Here is an 18638-nt window from a genome sequence, read left to right as displayed (position 1 = left end):
GTTCGAAAAATAAAAATCCGGTGTAGGTTGGTGGCGGTTAGATTCACTCCGCTGTTAACAGTCTAAGAATCCCATAGTTCCTCCATATAAGCTTCCTTCACCCTAACATTGCAGTCTCTCATGATTCACTTTAAGTGGCCAAGGCTACATATTCAAGATGGCGCCGCGAATGGATGTAATCGGATCGTCTCCTGCTCAACTTCGCCATTTTCTTACTATTTTACAACTTATTTTTGCCTTTTGTGTGCAACACGTTGCTGCTCTTATTTCCTATGACCGCCAAGCTCTTTTGGACATAAGATCCATTTGTACTTACCACAACTTTGACCTACCGCACACGGATCCCGTCGCTACGTCTCTTGCTGACCTACCTTTGTTTACCTGGCGGGCGCCGGCGAAAGAAACGCCGCAGGGGACGGAGGGCTGGTATCATGGTTAGAGTGAGACGCCACAAGAACTGTCCTCCTCGCCAATGTCTAGTCGCTGGACAACAAGCTGGATGAACTCCGGGGGAGGATTACTTTCCAACGAGACATCAGGGACTGCAACACGCTCATCTTCACCAAGTCGTGGCTATCCCCATTGATACCAGACAGCCATTAAACAAGCTGGCTATTCATGACACAGACATGATCGCACTATCGACACTGTGGGGCGGAGGGGTATGCTTCATGATTAACAACTACTGGTGTAGTGATGTGGAGCCACTCTCTCTCTACTGGACTTCCGACTTGGAATATCTGATGCTTAAATGCAGAACTTTCTACCTTCCTCTGGAGTTCTCATCAGTTATCATTACTGCTGTATACATCCCTCCCCAAGCGAACACTACAACTGCACTCAAATAACTGTACACGACAGTGAACAGGCAGGAATCGGATCACCCCGAGGCCGCCTTCATCATTGCGGGGGACTTTAACCAAGACAGCTTGAAGAAAGTCCGACCGAGGTACATTCAATACATTTCCTGCCCCACGCGAGGGGACAATACATTAGACGATCTGTACTCCACTTTCAAGGATGGCTATAATTCCCTCCGTCGAACACCATTCGGTAAATCTGATCACACCTCCATTCTGATGTTACCTGCCTACAAACAGAGACTGAAGCAAACGTCACCTGTGACGCGCACGATCCAGTGCTGGAGTAGCCAATCGGACTCTATGCTGCAGGACTGCTTCGATTTTATGGACTGGGATGTATTCAAGGACAATAACAACATCAATGATTACGCAGACACTGTTACCGGCTTCATTAGCGACGGCAGCAACACTGGACCCTCTTCAGTTTGCATACCGCCCCAATAGATCTACAGACGACGCCATCGCCTACTCCCTGCACACCGCCTTATCTCACCTGGACAAGAGGGACACCTACGTGAGAATGCTGTTCATCGACTACAGCTCAGCATTCAACACCATTGTCCCCTTCAAGCTCGTCACCAAGCTTAGGGACCTGGGTCTCAACACCTCCCTATGCAACTGGATCCTGGACTTCCTGACGGGCAGACCCCAGGTGGTGACGGTAGGCAGTTGAACTCACAAGTTGTTTCAGTGAATAAAGGTACTATTTTGACAGACCATGCAGTGTTTTTTATTAATATGTATTAATACATTGTTGAAAAATGATTAGAGATTAGGGTGTCACATCTCAAAACCAAGCTTTCCCAGGTATTTTTTTAGATCTCAATCTCAAATGTAGTCATTTTTGAGTAAAACTCTGTTGTCCTTCAATACAAACACACAGGGGTGAGATTATGAACACATAGGCTACTGTAATGAATTTTCCAGTCAAAGGACAATTATACTGTAATTAATTAATAAAAAATTGTACATAGGTCACCACATGCTGGGGGCTGAGCTCCCCTAAACCTCTAATCCTAGAATCGCCCCTGTTGGCGACTATGCTGTTGACTACCCTAGCTCGATGATCGTTATTTTCGATGTGACTTTGCTAGCTAATTCTCAAGGTGATATTTAGCGAGCATATGAGCTTAAATGATGATGATACTACAAGCGATTAGGATACTCCTAATCAAATACTTGAGAGAATTATCCCAATGATTTCTTTTATCAACTCTATTTACCTTACTAGACAGGTTGGGGTCAAGGCAAGAGAGAGAGAAGAGAGACTGCTTTTGTCTGGGAAGCACAGACTGTCAGGATGGAACTCTTCCAAGGTTTAAGCGATGGCTCTACTACACTGATCATGGTTAGTCTATACAGCATTACACCATGTCTTAAATGGCAATAAATATATGTTCCAAAATTTGTGTCATTTGAATTTCAATTCTTGAGTCACCAAAATTGACATTCATCCCAACCCGGGGGGGGGGGGGCACGCCCCACCAACCCAAAACTGCTGAAAAAAACCCTAGGGGAAACACTGCACACACACAGTACACACACATTCAAACATACACAACACTGAGGTATCAAAATAAGCTTTATTTTACATAATCAAACAGTCAAAACTTGATGAATAAATTTTTGCATACAAATGTTTTAAAACAAGGAGCCAGAGTTCAAATAATGCAGACTGTACAAAAGTAAAATTCACAAGGTTGTTAATTACTTTCATGAGCAATTACATATTTTGCGTCTCTTATTTGAACCCACCACCAAGCCAGGAGGAAAATAGTCTTAAATGGTGATTCCCAGATCAAGTAAACATAAGTACAATTTCATCACACTGTTAAACGCAACTGTTAGTTGAGTCTATCAGTCATATTATGCATGGCTGTCTATGTAAGCTCTGCAGGAGTTTCAGCCTGGATATCTGTGCACCTCTCACTTCCTAAACCTGCCTGAAGGTGGTACTGTGCGCCTGTGTGTGAATCAGCGCTGCTGCTGACCCTGAACTTGAACTCTAACCCTTGACCACAGCACAACAGATAATCATGTTTGTTTGTTCTTCACATTATATTTGTATCTGTATATTATACCAGGTCCATAAGCCCTACTGTAGGTGTCACAATAAAAACACAGGTCCAGTAAAAACACAGAACCAAACCCAGAAGGTCCAAACTTCTTTCCTGAGACTTAACATCAATATCTGCCCTGTGTGTCACTGTAGCCTGAGTGCCAGTCTGTTTCTGCTCTCAACAAAGCTAAATGGAAACAGTGACAGAGCTTGTGACTGACTGGCTTGTGGGAAGAGGCTGACACCCAGCCTTGTTTCAGTAGACCTAGACCCTCTCCTGGTGATGGATGGACAGACCTACAGGAATCACTACAACTACTCTACATGCTACCTAACCATATGATCCATTTCAAGACTAAAGCATGTTCTTCTCCCCACTAGCTGCACAGCTATCCCACCCATGAGTCCATCAGCGCAGTCTCCCTCGCAACTGAGACGAGCCCCTCACACGCCTCCCAGTCACACAGGGTCTCAGTGTCCCTGCGGCTTGGCTTTAGGAGGTGTCTAGGAGGGGGTCAGGGTCAGCACCGGGCTGGGTGGGGGAGTGTCCAGAACCAGGGGGGTTGTTGTTGCCCTCTACAAACATGTTGGGGATGTCCTGGCCAAAGTAGACCTTACTGTTGGCTGCTATGGCCTGGTACTTCATCAGCTCCAGATATTCAGGGGTTAACTTCAACTGGGGGAAAAGGAGAGCAAGAGAGACAGTGTAGGCAATGTGTATCTGTTGTGTGAATAATATATTATCCAATCCACATTATCCTCAGTGGTTGTTAACTGCAACTGGGAAGAGAGGAGAGCGAGAGAGACAATGACAGTGGTTTTGTGTGTGTGTTTCTTGTTTTGTTTTTACTATGTTGGCTTCAGCTAACTTGGCAGCAGTGTAATACTCAGCATCAGCCCTGGCCTTCTCCCGAGCCAGGAAAGCAGAATCTGAAAGACAGAAACAGGGTTTATTAAACTGAGAGACAGACCACCCTCTCCCATCATGACAGTGACAGACATACAAGCGTTTGATCAGAGACCGACCCTCTATCTGCGATATCTTCTTCTCAGTCTCTTTCTCCATCACCTTCTGTTGGAAATGGATCTCTGCTACCTGAGCCAACTTCTGAGCCTCTGAGAGAGACAGAAAAAAGAGAGATCATTAACCGCATGCTGTTGGTCATCTACCTCTTGGAAAGGATGGGTGTAGAAGTGAAAGGGTGTAGAATGGTAATCTACTAGTGGGCATCAATCATGAGGTTGGGGGTGTGTTGGGACATGGCATAGGTAATTATAATGGAATATTTGAGTTATATTAGGTTACCAATTATGGTAATATTGTGGGATAGAAGTATGTTGCTAGGTTACCTATTATGGCAATACTATGGAATGTATTGAATGATAATGGGATATGAGTGTTGCTAGGGTTTTATTGTTAAATAAATGTTACCGATGATGGCTTTCTTCCTCTCAGTCTCTGCTTCTTTCTCCACCACCTTCTGAGTCTGAACCGTTATCATCAGACGAGTCTTCTCTGCCTCCCTAGAGAGAGAGACAGCAAGACAGACGGTAACACACAATATCAACAGAGCGTAGGTGTAGTTGCCTAATAAGCTAACCCATATGAACTACATACACCCACTCATAAAAGACTCACATGAGTTCAAAGTTTCTCCTGATAGCCTCTGGGATCTTGGGCTTTGTGACCCGGACTGCCTGCAACACAGATAGAGAGAGAAAATACATTCAATACTCTGAACCCTCACACCCCAACCCAAAGCCCCACAGGTGAGTGAGACTCAAGGATGTCTGGAGTCATAGTTCTGTGTGTGTGTGTTTGTGTACACATGTTCGTACCTGTATTGTAAGTCCAGGGGCCATGACATTGAGGTCCTTCTGTAAGGCGATCTTTAGATTCTCATCTATGATGTCTAAGAGAGAGACAAACATATAGATGGGTGACGTGCAGATTCAGGATGATGGGGAGGCAGTGTTTGTGTGTTGCGCACGCTCGCTTACACTCACCGAACAACTCTATGTAGACCTCCTGTAGAGTGTGTACACTGCAGAATTGGTTGAGTTCATGGTGAATCTTGTTAAAGATCAAAGTTTTATCATAATCAGCTGTATAGTTCTTCACTGTGTCTACCACTGGAGAGAATTAGAAGGCGGTGGAAAGTTAGGGTTAGTTCGAATGCACTGTCAAGTTCTTCCCTGAAAGGACAGAGGGGGAAATGGCAAGTGTTGTGTAAAGGTATATTGGAAGTGAGTGCTGATTATAGTGAAGGCTAATGTGAGGTGCAGTGTAATAACAATTCACAGGATCTCACCAGATGTAGGTACCAGCATGTTGACCACCTCTATCCTGTCAAAGTAGATCATCACTCCTCCACTACAGAGAGAACACACATCAGCATGGTGTGACACACACACCTTTCAGTTTAACACCAGACACCTGAATTCCCCTCAAATTACCTGGTTCCACAAGGTACATTCTTAATCTCGTCGGTTTGGAGCGTAGTCTGTAACACAAGAGCATTAAAGATCAGAGGACACACCAACCTCTAGTGTGATCTAATCTGCTTCTTAGATGTTAGGGGTCAGGGTGTTAGGGTACGTTCTGTAGGAGATTATGAAGGTTAAGGTGAGAGGTACCTGTACAGATCTGAAGGTAGTGATGAAGGGCAGCATGATATGGTATCCAGGACCATTAGGCAAGGTCAACAGAGCTCCTCCCCTGAAACAATAAATACAAAACTTTCATTTACAAGTTAAAGTCTTATCTCAAAGACCCTATGGAAAAGGAAACATCAACAGTGTGAAAACACTCTCTTACATACAACTGATGTAATCAGACTTGTACGGCTATCTTTTGTACATATTGTAGAGGACAGATGGGTGTTGGAGAATTGGTGACGGTTAAGGGTCATACCTGTAGTAAACAGCAAGGTGTCCCTCCTCTATCTTGTGTATGGAGGAGTGTAGAAAGATGGCCATCACTCCTGCTACCGCTGCGACTACTGCCCCAACGTGCGCCATAGTCATCCTCACTAGCACTCAATTACACACAGACGGGCGTGCGCTTTTAAGTTACAGACAGGACACACCACCACAGCTCCTACTCCATAGAACACCTACCTACAGAGGCACAGGTAAAGCTCTATCATCGAGTCTACAGAGTTAGCTATCCCACTTCCAGAGTTATCTGGCATTACTGCCCAAGTTCGATCCTTTTTCAATGTCCTGGAACAACGAGAAGCAAGCAAGGGAGAATAATTGTTCACATGACCATCTTCAGCCACTCACCAAATGGTTGAAGATAGGCTACAATGGCTCACGAGGGATTGTTAGCTGACTTGCTGTGGCAGGTTTCTTGCTAGTCCCCACAATGTTAGAATACACAGACACTGCCAACTCAGCAGCTGAACAGCTAACATGCATCAAGCTTCAGGCTACTGACCTACATACTCTGATTATGACGAATACTCAGCTGGGAAATGTTATTAAATGTTGAAAAGACAATGTATACGCTAGTAACTTAAACATTTGATTTGTATGGGAAGACATGCAAGCACAGACAGTGTATCTAGCCTGAGCGACCCGCGTTAGCCATGCTAACTGCTGGCCAGCTAAAGTTGGCTGCATGTATTATCAATGGTCTTGTCATGTCGTACGACGTAGGCTAGCTAGCTTGGTCTAATAACTCAGTCAGCTCAAGCTCATACAATTGAATCAAATAATGAATGTAATTTTACCAGTATATCGAAACGGCACCTATTGTCTTATTATTATTCCGTTCACACCACTCATGGGTGCTTATAATTCCATTTCTGCCAGTGCTAACAATAATCCGTGTTCTCTGAGTTCCAATAGTGGAACTCCGCCCATCTACTTCCGGTCAATGTAAATGTATGTAAATTACGAGTTATTCAAAATAAGAGCACCCAAATTAAACTTTATTTTGCATTTAAACATGGTAAATATACACTAACCGGCCACTTTATTAGGTACACCTGTTCAACTGCTCGGTAACGCAAATATCTAATCAGCCAATCACATAGCAGCAACTCAATGCATTTAGGCATGTACAGTGGGGGAAAAACTTATTTGATCCCCTACTGATTTTGTTAGTTTGCCCGTATAATTTTTATGGTACTTTTATTTTAACAAAGACACAGAATATCAACAAAAAAAGTCCAGAAAAACATATTATATAAAGTTATAAATTAATTTGCATTTGATCGAAGGAAATAAGTATTTGATCCCCAAGCAAAACATGACTTAGTACTTGGTGGAGAAACCCTTGTTGGCAAGCACAGAAGTCAGACGTTTCTTGTAGTTGGTCACCAGGTTTGCACACATCTCAGGAGGGATTTTGGTCCACTCCTCTTTACAGATCCTCTCCAAATCCTGAAGGTTTCAAGGCTTTTGCTTGGCAACTCGAAGCTTCAGCTCGCTCCACAAATTTTCTATAGGATTAAGGTCTGGAGACTAGCTAGGCCACTCCATGACCTTAGTGTGCTTCTTCTTGAGCCACTCCTTTGTTGCCTTGGCCGTATGTTTTGGGTCATTGTCATGCTGGAAGACCCATCCACGACCCATCCTCAGTGCTCTGGCTGAGGGAAGGAGGTTCTCGTCCAAGATCTTACGGTACATGGCTCCATCCATTGGCCCCTCAATGCAGTGAAGTCGTCCTGTACCCTTAGCAGAGAAACAACCCCAAAGCATAATGTTTCCACCTCCGTGTTTGACGGTGGGGATGGTGTTCTTGGGATTGTAGCATTCAGCATTTCTCTCCCTCCAAACACGAAGAGTCGAATTTATGCCAAAGAGTTAAATTTTGGTCTCATCTGACCACATCACCTTCTCCCAAGCCTTCTCTGAATCTTGCATGGAGCTCCAGGCCGAGGGCGATTGATGGTTATTTTGTATTTCTTCCATTTTCTAATAATTGCACCAACAGTTGTCTCCTTCTCACCAAGCTTCTTGCTGATGGTCTTGTAGCCCATTCCAGCCTTGTGCAGGTCTACAACTCTTACCCTGATGTCCTTTGAATGTTCTTTGGTCTTGCCCATGGTGGTGGAGAGGTTGGAATGGAAGAGATTGATTCTATTGACAGGTGTCTTTTATACCCATAACAAGCAGAGATTAGGAGTACTTTCTTAAAGTGACAGGAGTAATCTGTGTGCCTCATGGGCATATAACCGGTCTGTATGAGCCAGAATTCTTGCTGGTTTGAAGGGGATCAAATACTTACAGTCATGAGAAAAAATTAGGACACCCTATGAAAACCTTTGTCTTCTTCAACATATTCAAACATATGGACATTTGATATTCATTTGAACAATATTGAAAAATTGAGGTAATATAACTAAACAAATACAACTGAAACTAATTATTAAAAAAATTATTGGTAAAATGTAATTAATAGAAATGCAATCTTCTTGTGAGGAAAAAGTTAGGACACCCCTACATTTAGTTCCACTTAAAATGCCTAAAATTATAATAAAGAGCACCACATCAGGTGCAAATGATTAGAACATCGTTACAGAGGATTTTGGAGGAGCCTGTCCTATTTAAACCTCAGATATTTAGTTTGGTTTGCTCTTGATTGTTGAAGTGAGTTGCATCACCATGGCGAGATCAAAAGAGCTCTCTGAGGCCTTCAGAAGAAAAATTGTAGATGCATATGAGTCTGGGAAGGGATATAAAAAGATCTCCAAACTATTCGAAATTGGCCATTCCACTGTCCGGAAAATAATTTACAAGTGGAGAACATTTAAAACCACCACCAACATGGCCAGGTCAGGCCGCCCAAGCAAGTTCAGCCTAAGAGCTGACCGAAAGATGCTTAAAGAAGTCTCCAACAATCCCAGAATGTCATCACGAGACCTACAGGTATCTCTTGCCACAATTGATGTCAAAGTACATGCATCCACCATAAGAAAGAGACTGAACAAGTTTGCATTACATGGGAGGTGTGCAAGGAGGAAACCCCTGCTGTCAAAAAAAAACATCAGGGCAAGACTAAAGTTTGCCAGAGAACACCTAGAGAAAGACCAGAACTTCTGGAACAATGTGCTTTGGACAGATGAATCCAAAGTTGAACTATTTGGGCACAGTAAGAGTAGACATGTTTGGGGCAAAACCAAGACAGCATTTGAGAACAAGAACCTCATACCAACTGTGAAGCATGGGGGTGGAAATGTCATGGTTTGGGTCTGCTTTTCTGCAGCAGGGCCTGGTCAGCTCACCATCATAGAATCCACTATGAATTTTGTATTGTATCAGAGGGTGCTTGAGGAAAATGTGAGACCATCTGTTCGAAAGTTGAAGCTGAAGCAGATGTGGACCATGCAACATGACAATGACCCAAAACATTCCAGTAAATCTACCAAGGAATGACTCAAGAAAAATAAATTGAGAGTTTTTAAATTAATTTTTCGTTAAATAAATGATTACAAAGTTACATTTTCATAGTTTTTTGTTCAATTACATCCCCTTTATCTATAGACATTGTTAGAAAGAAGATAACATATTGATATGTCCATATTTTTAAGAGAATAACTTAATATTTTGGGGGGTGTCCTAACTTTTTCTCATGACTGTATTTCCTTCGATCAAATGCAAATTAATTTATAACTTTATATAATGTGTTTTTTCTGGACTTCTTTGTTGATATTCTGTCTCTATTTGTTAAAATAAAAGTACCATAAAAATTATAGACCGCTCATTTCTTTGTAATCGGGCAAACTAACAAAATCAGCAGGGGATCAAATAATTATTTCCCCCACTGTAGACATGGTCAAGACGACCTGCTGAAGTTCAAACTGAGCATCAGAATGGGGAAGAAAGGTGATTTAAGTGACTTTGAACGTGGCATGGTTGTTGGTGCCAGACGGGCTGGTCTGAGTATTTCAGAAACTGCTGATCTACTGGGATTTTCACGCACCACCATCTCCAGGGTTTACAGAGAATGGTCCGAAAAAGAAAAAATATCCTGTGAGCGGCAGTTCTCTGGGCGAAAATGCCTTGTTGATGCCAGAGGTCAGAGGAGAATGGCCAGACTGGTTTGAGATGATAGAAAGGCAACAGTAACTCAAATAACCACTAGTTACAACCAAAGTATGCAGAAGACCATCTCTGAATGCACAACACGTCGAACCTTGAAGCAGATGGGCTACAAAGGGGGGTCCAACCCAGTACTAGCAAGGTGTACCTAATAAAGTGGCCGGTGAGTGTATATCAGTCATAACCACATCATATTTGGTGTAGTATTGCCCCAGAAGGGTTTGTAATTGTTGTTATATCCTAACTATTATTATAAAATGGTATTGCCTCAGAATAATGGGCTGTACAGAACTATTTTTAAATATATCAATACATCTCTGGTACCACTCTACTCCTCAACTCATCAGGTGAGTTTGAATCGAGAGTGATGTCATTCCAAATGTTGCTGGCTATTTACTCCAGCCATACATCCAGCCATACAGCCACCGTCCTCCAGCAACGCTTCAGCTGCCATGACTCCGGCGCTGCCATGAGAGAGAGTATGGTAAATTTATATAGCAAATAAAGAGAGAACATTCCACATAGGACAGAACAAAAAGGCCAAAAGTGAGTTTAGGAAACCAATTATAAATGTTCAACAAGAAAACTGGTTGTTGTAGAAAGGGAGTCAAACCAAGAGATAGTACTAATCAGTACCAAGGATGATGTAATATTCTTGTGATAATTACAATGAGCTCACCACCAATATTGTAGCAACCCGAGAACTATCTTTAGAAATGGGAGGGGAAACCAAGCCGTGACGAGGTATAGGAATCGGGTGAATGATATTGGTAGCGAGCAACCAGGAAGTGTAAATGATTTGCATATGAGGGATGGAACCTAAATTTGAATTGTGTAAACATGGTGTACTGAGAGAAAGAATGGAATTGCTTCACGAACCACCTCGGCTTTTGTTACTTGTAATAAAAGTCTCTAAATAAACCATCAGCTCTAGTCTTTGGCATTTTATTTCAATGTATTTTAACTTAGAATTCCACCACATATTCTTGGCATCACGAACAGGATTGGAAAGAGGCCTGGGCACGGTGGACGAACTGCACAAATAGTGGCCACAAAATAAGGTAAGCAGAATTCCTGCTTTATTTTAGAAAAGGTGTGTAGTTCGCTCTGGGTCTCCAGACGCAACAGTAGGACACGAGCACGAGTCTTACCAATTAAAAGAACCAAATTTAGGATTTGAACTAGAGCTGTTGGGGATTTCAGAAAATGTGCATGCACTAACTGTAAATCAGTGGGGGTACCACCAAAAAGCCCAAGGTAGGGTCACATGTGCAAGACCTGTGGATACCGCCATATTGAAAAGTGATCAATATGGGGCTGAACGGACAGGCAGAAATGTATAATCGCTGTGTTGTGTTGGGGAAGTGCATCATCATGAAGCTGATTATGTACACCAAAATCCAGCGAATAAACTCTATATTGTGTTGAGGAAGTGAATCAATATAGTGTTGAATTGCTGGGCAGAAGTGTATAATATTATATTATATCATATTATACAACTGTGTTGTGTTGTGATAGTGTCTGTTAGTACTGTGTTATGTAGGCGGAAGTAGATCAACAGGTAGACAGAAGTGTATACAATCGCTGTGTTGTGAAAATATATAAAATCGCTGTGTTGTGCTGCCAAAGTGTAATATAGTTGTGTTATGTGCGGAAGTGTAGCAACAGAAGGCTGAATAGGGAGACAGAAATCCTGTATAAAACTACTTGTCTGGTGTTGAGAAAGATATTCAGAACCTAGGATAAGTCATGGGAACAAATGTCTAATTTAACAGAACAACTGCAGACATTACATACAGAAGAACAAAAGGTGTCAACGCACACAATTTATGACACGCGTCTCCCAGAGTACAAAATAACAAGAATATAGATTCAGGAGTATAAGATATTGGTAGGAAGCCATTGTTTTCTCTTCGAGGAAACATTTGATACATGTGTTAAAACATTCATCAAAATAAGAACACCAGATAGAAAAGACAACTGTTGGGTAATTGGGATAAAAGCTGTAAGAGACACAGTGGAAATTGACTTGAGGAGACAAAGATAAAATAGATAAATAAGATAGCGTAAACCATCTGAAGGGAGAGAAGGGCTGCGGACCATCTTGGACCGTCACTCAAGTGTGACAGCCTCAACCTCAAAGGGGGATAGGTAACAAAAAAAACAAAAAACAGTTCAAGAGTTTTGTTAGTTCATAAAGAGAACTATACAATACCCAGTGTGCTGAGCTGTTTCTGCAGTCTAGGATTTAAACCAGTTAGTTTTAGGTAGAAAATTATATTTCCATGCAATGGCCTTAAACTATTTTCTTTTACGTTTTTATTGTGTAGTATATGCTATGTGAAAGTAACTTTTTGACTTGTAGAATCCCATGTCTAAGCTCAGATTGATTAATTTCACTTTCTAAGGTACCATATCACATACACACAGACACACACTCACACATGCTCTCATACACTCTCATATCACACATACACACACACCCACCCACCCACTCTCACGCTCACACACACACACACACACACACACACTCTCATATCACACACACACACACACACACACACACTCACAGTTGTTAGTCTTACCCATTATTACCTCCCAGGGTGTTATACACCAAATGTGAGAAGGATAGCTCTAACTGTTTCCAAAGTGTCGCCGAGGGCGAGTCTAGTATGGCCTTTCCCCGGCCTAAACACCATTCCCAACGTTACCCAGTTAAGCACAGCAGGATTGGCCCGAGGTTTGAGAGCAACCTTGGTGAATCACCACGACACTGCGAGAAAGAGAAAAAGCTTAGCAGCAGGCAAAAAGCTGGGGGCCCAACCTGACGAGGGACACCGCGGCTGCGGATGTTCCTGAAACACGTTTTATCTTTGATCTATCCTTCAAATAGGTGCAACTGCATAACTGCTTATGAATGATGAGTTGATAAAAATAGGTGTAAACTGCATTACTGCTTATAAATGATAAGTTGGTTCGAATATGTGTAACTGAATAACTAAATAAGAGGAATTAGAATGCAAGTGTATGACCCTGGGTCAACATATCTGCTTGGGCCTCATTGTGATGACAGCTTACTAACACAGAAGGTACTAAGAATATAGAAATATAGAACTGTTTGATTGTGTAATCTTACTCAGGGATGATTACTGAAGTAGGCTACCACCATACTAATGTTTGACTGTATAATTCTTACTCAGAAATGATTACTGAAGTAGGCCACCATACTAATGTTGATTGTATAATTCTTACTCAGGGATGATTACTGAAGTAGGCTAATCATGTGTGCTAATGTTGATTGTATACCATATGTACTAAATGTTAACTTTGAGAAATGCCTAGATTAGTATGCACAAGAAGGGTTGATAGTGTAGGATCTGCGGGATGTAGTGGGTCAGGTTGCAGAAGTCCACAACAAAAAGTGTCCTTGAGTCTATGTTTAAGCATGAGTGTGATAAGTATGTCTAGTAGACATAACAACAGGTGCCCTTATGCCCATGATTAAGCATGGGTGCGAACTCAGGGTGATGTACTAGTTGCTAGATCGAATTCTATGCCTGACTGAATGAACTAGATCGAATTCTATGCCTGACTGAATGAACTAGATCAAATTCTATGCCTGACTGAATGAACTAGATCGAATTCTATGCCTGACTAAATGAACTAGATCGAATTCTATGCCTGACTAAATGAACTAGATCGAATTCTATGCTTGACTGAATTAACTAGATCGAATTATTATTATATGTCTTGTGACACTGAGAGTTGAGGGACAGAGACACTTCCACATAAGAGAGGGTGGGGGTAACAAAAAGCCCCATTGCAAGATTATAAAAAGAGACATTCCCCGCTGCGGAGCGTAACACCTGAAGGGCCGGAGCAGGACTGAGTGTGTTGAAAACTACCCCGGAGTGGAAACTGGAGCTTCCATACTCTAGCATCCGGAGCTCACACTCTGATTGAATTCTGACTGACGGCCTCGCCACACAAGCACAACGGAGGACCTTGGCGGACCTTTGTTTGTACAACAACAGATATGGTGGAAAGAGGAACCGGCTTCGCTCTGATCAAGTGACACTGGGGCTTCTCTAAATTTCACAGGCAGAGTAGGGACAGACTGATAGGTTTTATTCTTTTCTAATTTTTATCGTTTTTGAATACTAGCATTTTACCATTTAATCACTCTGCCTGTAACGCTGCAATGTTTTAAGCCATCATTAAAAAATTTAACCTGCATTTAAAGGAACAGTTCTCTCAATTTTAATTCTTAATTTTAATTTTAATTTTTTTTATTTTTAGTCATTCCATCCATCATAAGCCTTTTTACCTCCTCCTGGTGACATAAAATATTATAGACTACTGTGCATATTACATCTTAGGATCTGAAGGGTTATATCTGGCCCCTTATTACCTCCTTTGGGTAAGTTATCCTTACCGATAAACATTTTATCCGCAACCACACCATCGGGCACTCTTATAAGATTGGAGAATATGGTCGATAACCATAGAGATTACCCACTTCGGTGTACGGTTTTATTGGGGTGACTTTTCAGTGCATCTGAGGTGGGTAGAGGAAGATTTGGGAGGAACTATGGGACGTAGACTGTTAACACCGGAGTGATTCCAATCGACACCAACCAACATAGGACCAGTCAGCATCTGAGGTGGGTAAGACCCTGCAGGCTGAGGATCCAAACCTGTTACAAGAGGGTTGGTCGGGGGCTTCTGTATAGAGCCTGAATTCCCAGGAGACAAAAGCTGCTTCCTAACATACTTGTTCAGTCATACAGTAATACCCCAGACAACCAAAAATACAACATTGCTCTCATGTAATAAATCATATTCCTTAAAAAAAAAAGAAAAAAGAATGGAAAATAGGACATTTTACGATCACCCTAAAAACAATTACTGCAAGAGGACAGTGTACAATACCAATAAATAAGAGCTCCAGAAATACCCGACTGTAACAATGTTCGTGTACACAGAGAGGCAGACGCAGCGTGTCGGTGAGGGAAAGGTCCCGTTTATTCATAAAGTCAGTAATAGTTCGTTCCTCCTCAAAACACTCGGCGACTTTCCAGTCGCCGTCCTCCTGCCAAACAGAGGCACACACATCTTAAACCATTTAGTCAACGAGGCTTCATTTGCAACAGGTGTGCAACGGAGCCTCGCCGACGTCACCCTGGCCACGGTCCTGTAGCTCCCTCTACAGGCCGAACGCTGCATGTCCCCCCACCGCCCGACACAGGCCGGGGACACGACGGCCGACAACCTACTCCCCCCCCCTTGCACGGGAGAGGAAGTCTGCCACGACCATCTGCGCCCCCGGTCTGTGCCCCCGGTCTGCGCCCCCGGTCTTTGTTGATATTCTGTCTCTATTTGTTAAAATAAAAGTACCATAAAAATTATAGACCGCTCATTTCTTTGTAATCGGGCAAACTAACAAAATCAGCAGGGGATCAAATAATTATTTCCCCCACTGTAGACATGGTCAAGACGACCTGCTGAAGTTCAAACTGAGCATCAGAATGGGGAAGAAAGGTGATTTAAGTGACTTTGAACGTGGCATGGTTGTTGGTGCCAGACGGGCTGGTCTGAGTATTTCAGAAACTGCTGATCTACTGGGATTTTCACGCACCACCATCTCCAGGGTTTACAGAGAATGGTCCGAAAAAGAAAAAATATCCTGTGAGCGGCAGTTCTCTGGGCGAAAATGCCTTGTTGATGCCAGAGGTCAGAGGAGAATGGCCAGACTGGTTTGAGATGATAGAAAGGCAACAGTAACTCAAATAACCACTAGTTACAACCAAAGTATGCAGAAGACCATCTCTGAATGCACAACACGTCGAACCTTGAAGCAGATGGGCTACAAAGGGGGGTCCAACCCAGTACTAGCAAGGTGTACCTAATAAAGTGGCCGGTGAGTGTATATCAGTCATAACCACATCATATTTGGTGTAGTATTGCCCCAGAAGGGTTTGTAATTGTTGTTATATCCTAACTATTATTATAAAATGGTATTGCCTCAGAATAATGGGCTGTACAGAACTATTTTTAAATATATCAATACATCTCTGGTACCACTCTACTCCTCAACTCATCAGGTGAGTTTGAATCGAGAGTGATGTCATTCCAAATGTTGCTGGCTATTTACTCCAGCCATACATCCAGCCATACAGCCACCGTCCTCCAGCAACGCTTCAGCTGCCATGACTCCGGCGCTGCCATGAGAGAGAGTATGGTAAATTTATATAGCAAATAAAGAGAGAACATTCCACATAGGACAGAACAAAAAGGCCAAAAGTGAGTTTAGGAAACCAATTATAAATGTTCAACAAGAAAACTGGTTGTTGTAGAAAGGGAGTCAAACCAAGAGATAGTACTAATCAGTACCAAGGATGATGTAATATTCTTGTGATAATTACAATGAGCTCACCACCAATATTGTAGCAACCCGAGAACTATCTTTAGAAATGGGAGGGGAAACCAAGCCGTGACGAGGTATAGGAATCGGGTGAATGATATTGGTAGCGAGCAACCAGGAAGTGTAAATGATTTGCATATGAGGGATGGAACCTAAATTTGAATTGTGTAAACATGGTGTACTGAGAGAAAGAATGGAATTGCTTCACGAACCACCTCGGCTTTTGTTACTTGTAATAAAAGTCTCTAAATAAACCATCAGCTCTAGTCTTTGGCATTTTATTTCAATGTATTTTAACTTAGAATTCCACCACATATTCTTGGCATCACGAACAGGATTGGAAAGAGGCCTGGGCACGGTGGACGAACTGCACAAATAGTGGCCACAAAATAAGGTAAGCAGAATTCCTGCTTTATTTTAGAAAAGGTGTGTAGTTCGCTCTGGGTCTCCAGACGCAACAGTAGGACACGAGCACGAGTCTTACCAATTAAAAGAACCAAATTTAGGATTTGAACTAGAGCTGTTGGGGATTTCAGAAAATGTGCATGCACTAACTGTAAATCAGTGGGGGTACCACCAAAAAGCCCAAGGTAGGGTCACATGTGCAAGACCTGTGGATACCGCCATATTGAAAAGTGATCAATATGGGGCTGAACGGACAGGCAGAAATGTATAATCGCTGTGTTGTGTTGGGGAAGTGCATCATCATGAAGCTGATTATGTACACCAAAATCCAGCGAATAAACTCTATATTGTGTTGAGGAAGTGAATCAATATAGTGTTGAATTGCTGGGCAGAAGTGTATAATATTATATTATATCATATTATACAACTGTGTTGTGTTGTGATAGTGTCTGTTAGTACTGTGTTATGTAGGCGGAAGTAGATCAACAGGTAGACAGAAGTGTATACAATCGCTGTGTTGTGAAAATATATAAAATCGCTGTGTTGTGCTGCCAAAGTGTAATATAGTTGTGTTATGTGCGGAAGTGTAGCAACAGAAGGCTGAATAGGGAGACAGAAATCCTGTATAAAACTACTTGTCTGGTGTTGAGAAAGATATTCAGAACCTAGGATAAGTCATGGGAACAAATGTCTAATTTAACAGAACAACTGCAGACATTACATACAGAAGAACAAAAGGTGTCAACGCACACAATTTATGACACGCGTCTCCCAGAGTACAAAATAACAAGAATATAGATTCAGGAGTATAAGATATTGGTAGGAAGCCATTGTTTTCTCTTCGAGGAAACATTTGATACATGTGTTAAAACATTCATCAAAATAAGAACACCAGATAGAAAAGACAACTGTTGGGTAATTGGGATAAAAGCTGTAAGAGACACAGTGGAAATTGACTTGAGGAGACAAAGATAAAATAGATAAATAAGATAGCGTAAACCATCTGAAGGGAGAGAAGGGCTGCGGACCATCTTGGACCGTCACTCAAGTGTGACAGCCTCAACCTCAAAGGGGGATAGGTAACAAAAAAAACAAAAAACAGTTCAAGAGTTTTGTTAGTTCATAAAGAGAACTATACAATACCCAGTGTGCTGAGCTGTTTCTGCAGTCTAGGATTTAAACCAGTTAGTTTTAGGTAGAAAATTATATTTCCATGCAATGGCCTTAAACTATTTTCTTTTACGTTTTTATTGTGTAGTATATGCTATGTGAAAGTAACTTTTTGACTTGTAGAATCCCATGTCTAAGCTCAGATTGATTAATTTCACTTTCTAAGGTACCATATCACATACACACAGACACACACTCACACATGCTCTCATACACTCTCATATCACACATACACACACACCCACCCACCCACTCTCACGCTCACACACACACACACACACACACACACACTCACAGTTGTTAGTCTTACCCATTATTACCTCCCAGGGTGTTATACACCAAATGTGAGAAGGATAGCTCTAACTGTTTCCAAAGTGTCGCCGAGGGCGAGTCTAGTATGGCCTTTCCCCGGCCTAAACACCATTCCCAACGTTACCCAGTTAAGCACAGCAGGATTGGCCCGAGGTTTGAGAGCAACCTTGGTGAATCACCACGACACTGCGAGAAAGAGAAAAAGCTTAGCAGCAGGCAAAAAGCTGGGGGCCCAACCTGACGAGGGACACCGCGGCTGCGGATGTTCCTGAAACACGTTTTATCTTTGATCTATCCTTCAAATAGGTGCAACTGCATAACTGCTTATGAATGATGAGTTGATAAAAATAGG

The 18638-nt window shown here is 42.2% G+C and overlaps 1 protein-coding gene across 2 annotated transcripts; it reads right to left on the bottom strand.

Annotated features, from left to right (window-relative positions):
* Positions 1-2433: 2433 nt before the first annotated feature.
* Positions 2434-6770, bottom strand: LOC310824273 (erlin-1). 2 transcript variants are annotated; one of them, XM_083697139.1, is made up of 12 exons: positions 6660-6770; positions 5837-5960; positions 5560-5641; positions 5380-5426; positions 5235-5296; positions 4930-5055; positions 4762-4835; positions 4562-4620; positions 4355-4446; positions 3949-4038; positions 3773-3852; positions 2434-3598 (listed from the first exon to the last, which is right to left on the bottom strand). In XM_083697139.1, exons 2-12 carry the CDS (start codon positions 5947-5949, stop codon positions 3416-3418), a joined length of 1008 nt encoding a protein of 335 aa, XP_083553265.1. In that variant the 5' UTR covers positions 5950-5960; positions 6660-6770; the 3' UTR covers positions 2434-3415. The 2 variants fall into 2 exon arrangements, with proteins under 2 accessions (XP_083553265.1, XP_083553266.1); XM_083697140.1 differs by having other exon boundaries at positions 3468-3598; positions 3792-3852; positions 5837-6757.
* Between the last annotated feature and the right edge of the window lie 11868 nt (positions 6771-18638).

The sequence above is a fragment of the Argentina silus genome (genome assembly GCF_951799395.1).
Source record: "Argentina silus genome assembly, chromosome: Y".
NCBI lineage: Eukaryota > Metazoa > Chordata > Actinopteri > Argentiniformes > Argentinidae > Argentina > Argentina silus.
Note: the sequence above shows the minus strand (reverse complement) of the source record. Positions and strands in the feature narration are given on the sequence as shown.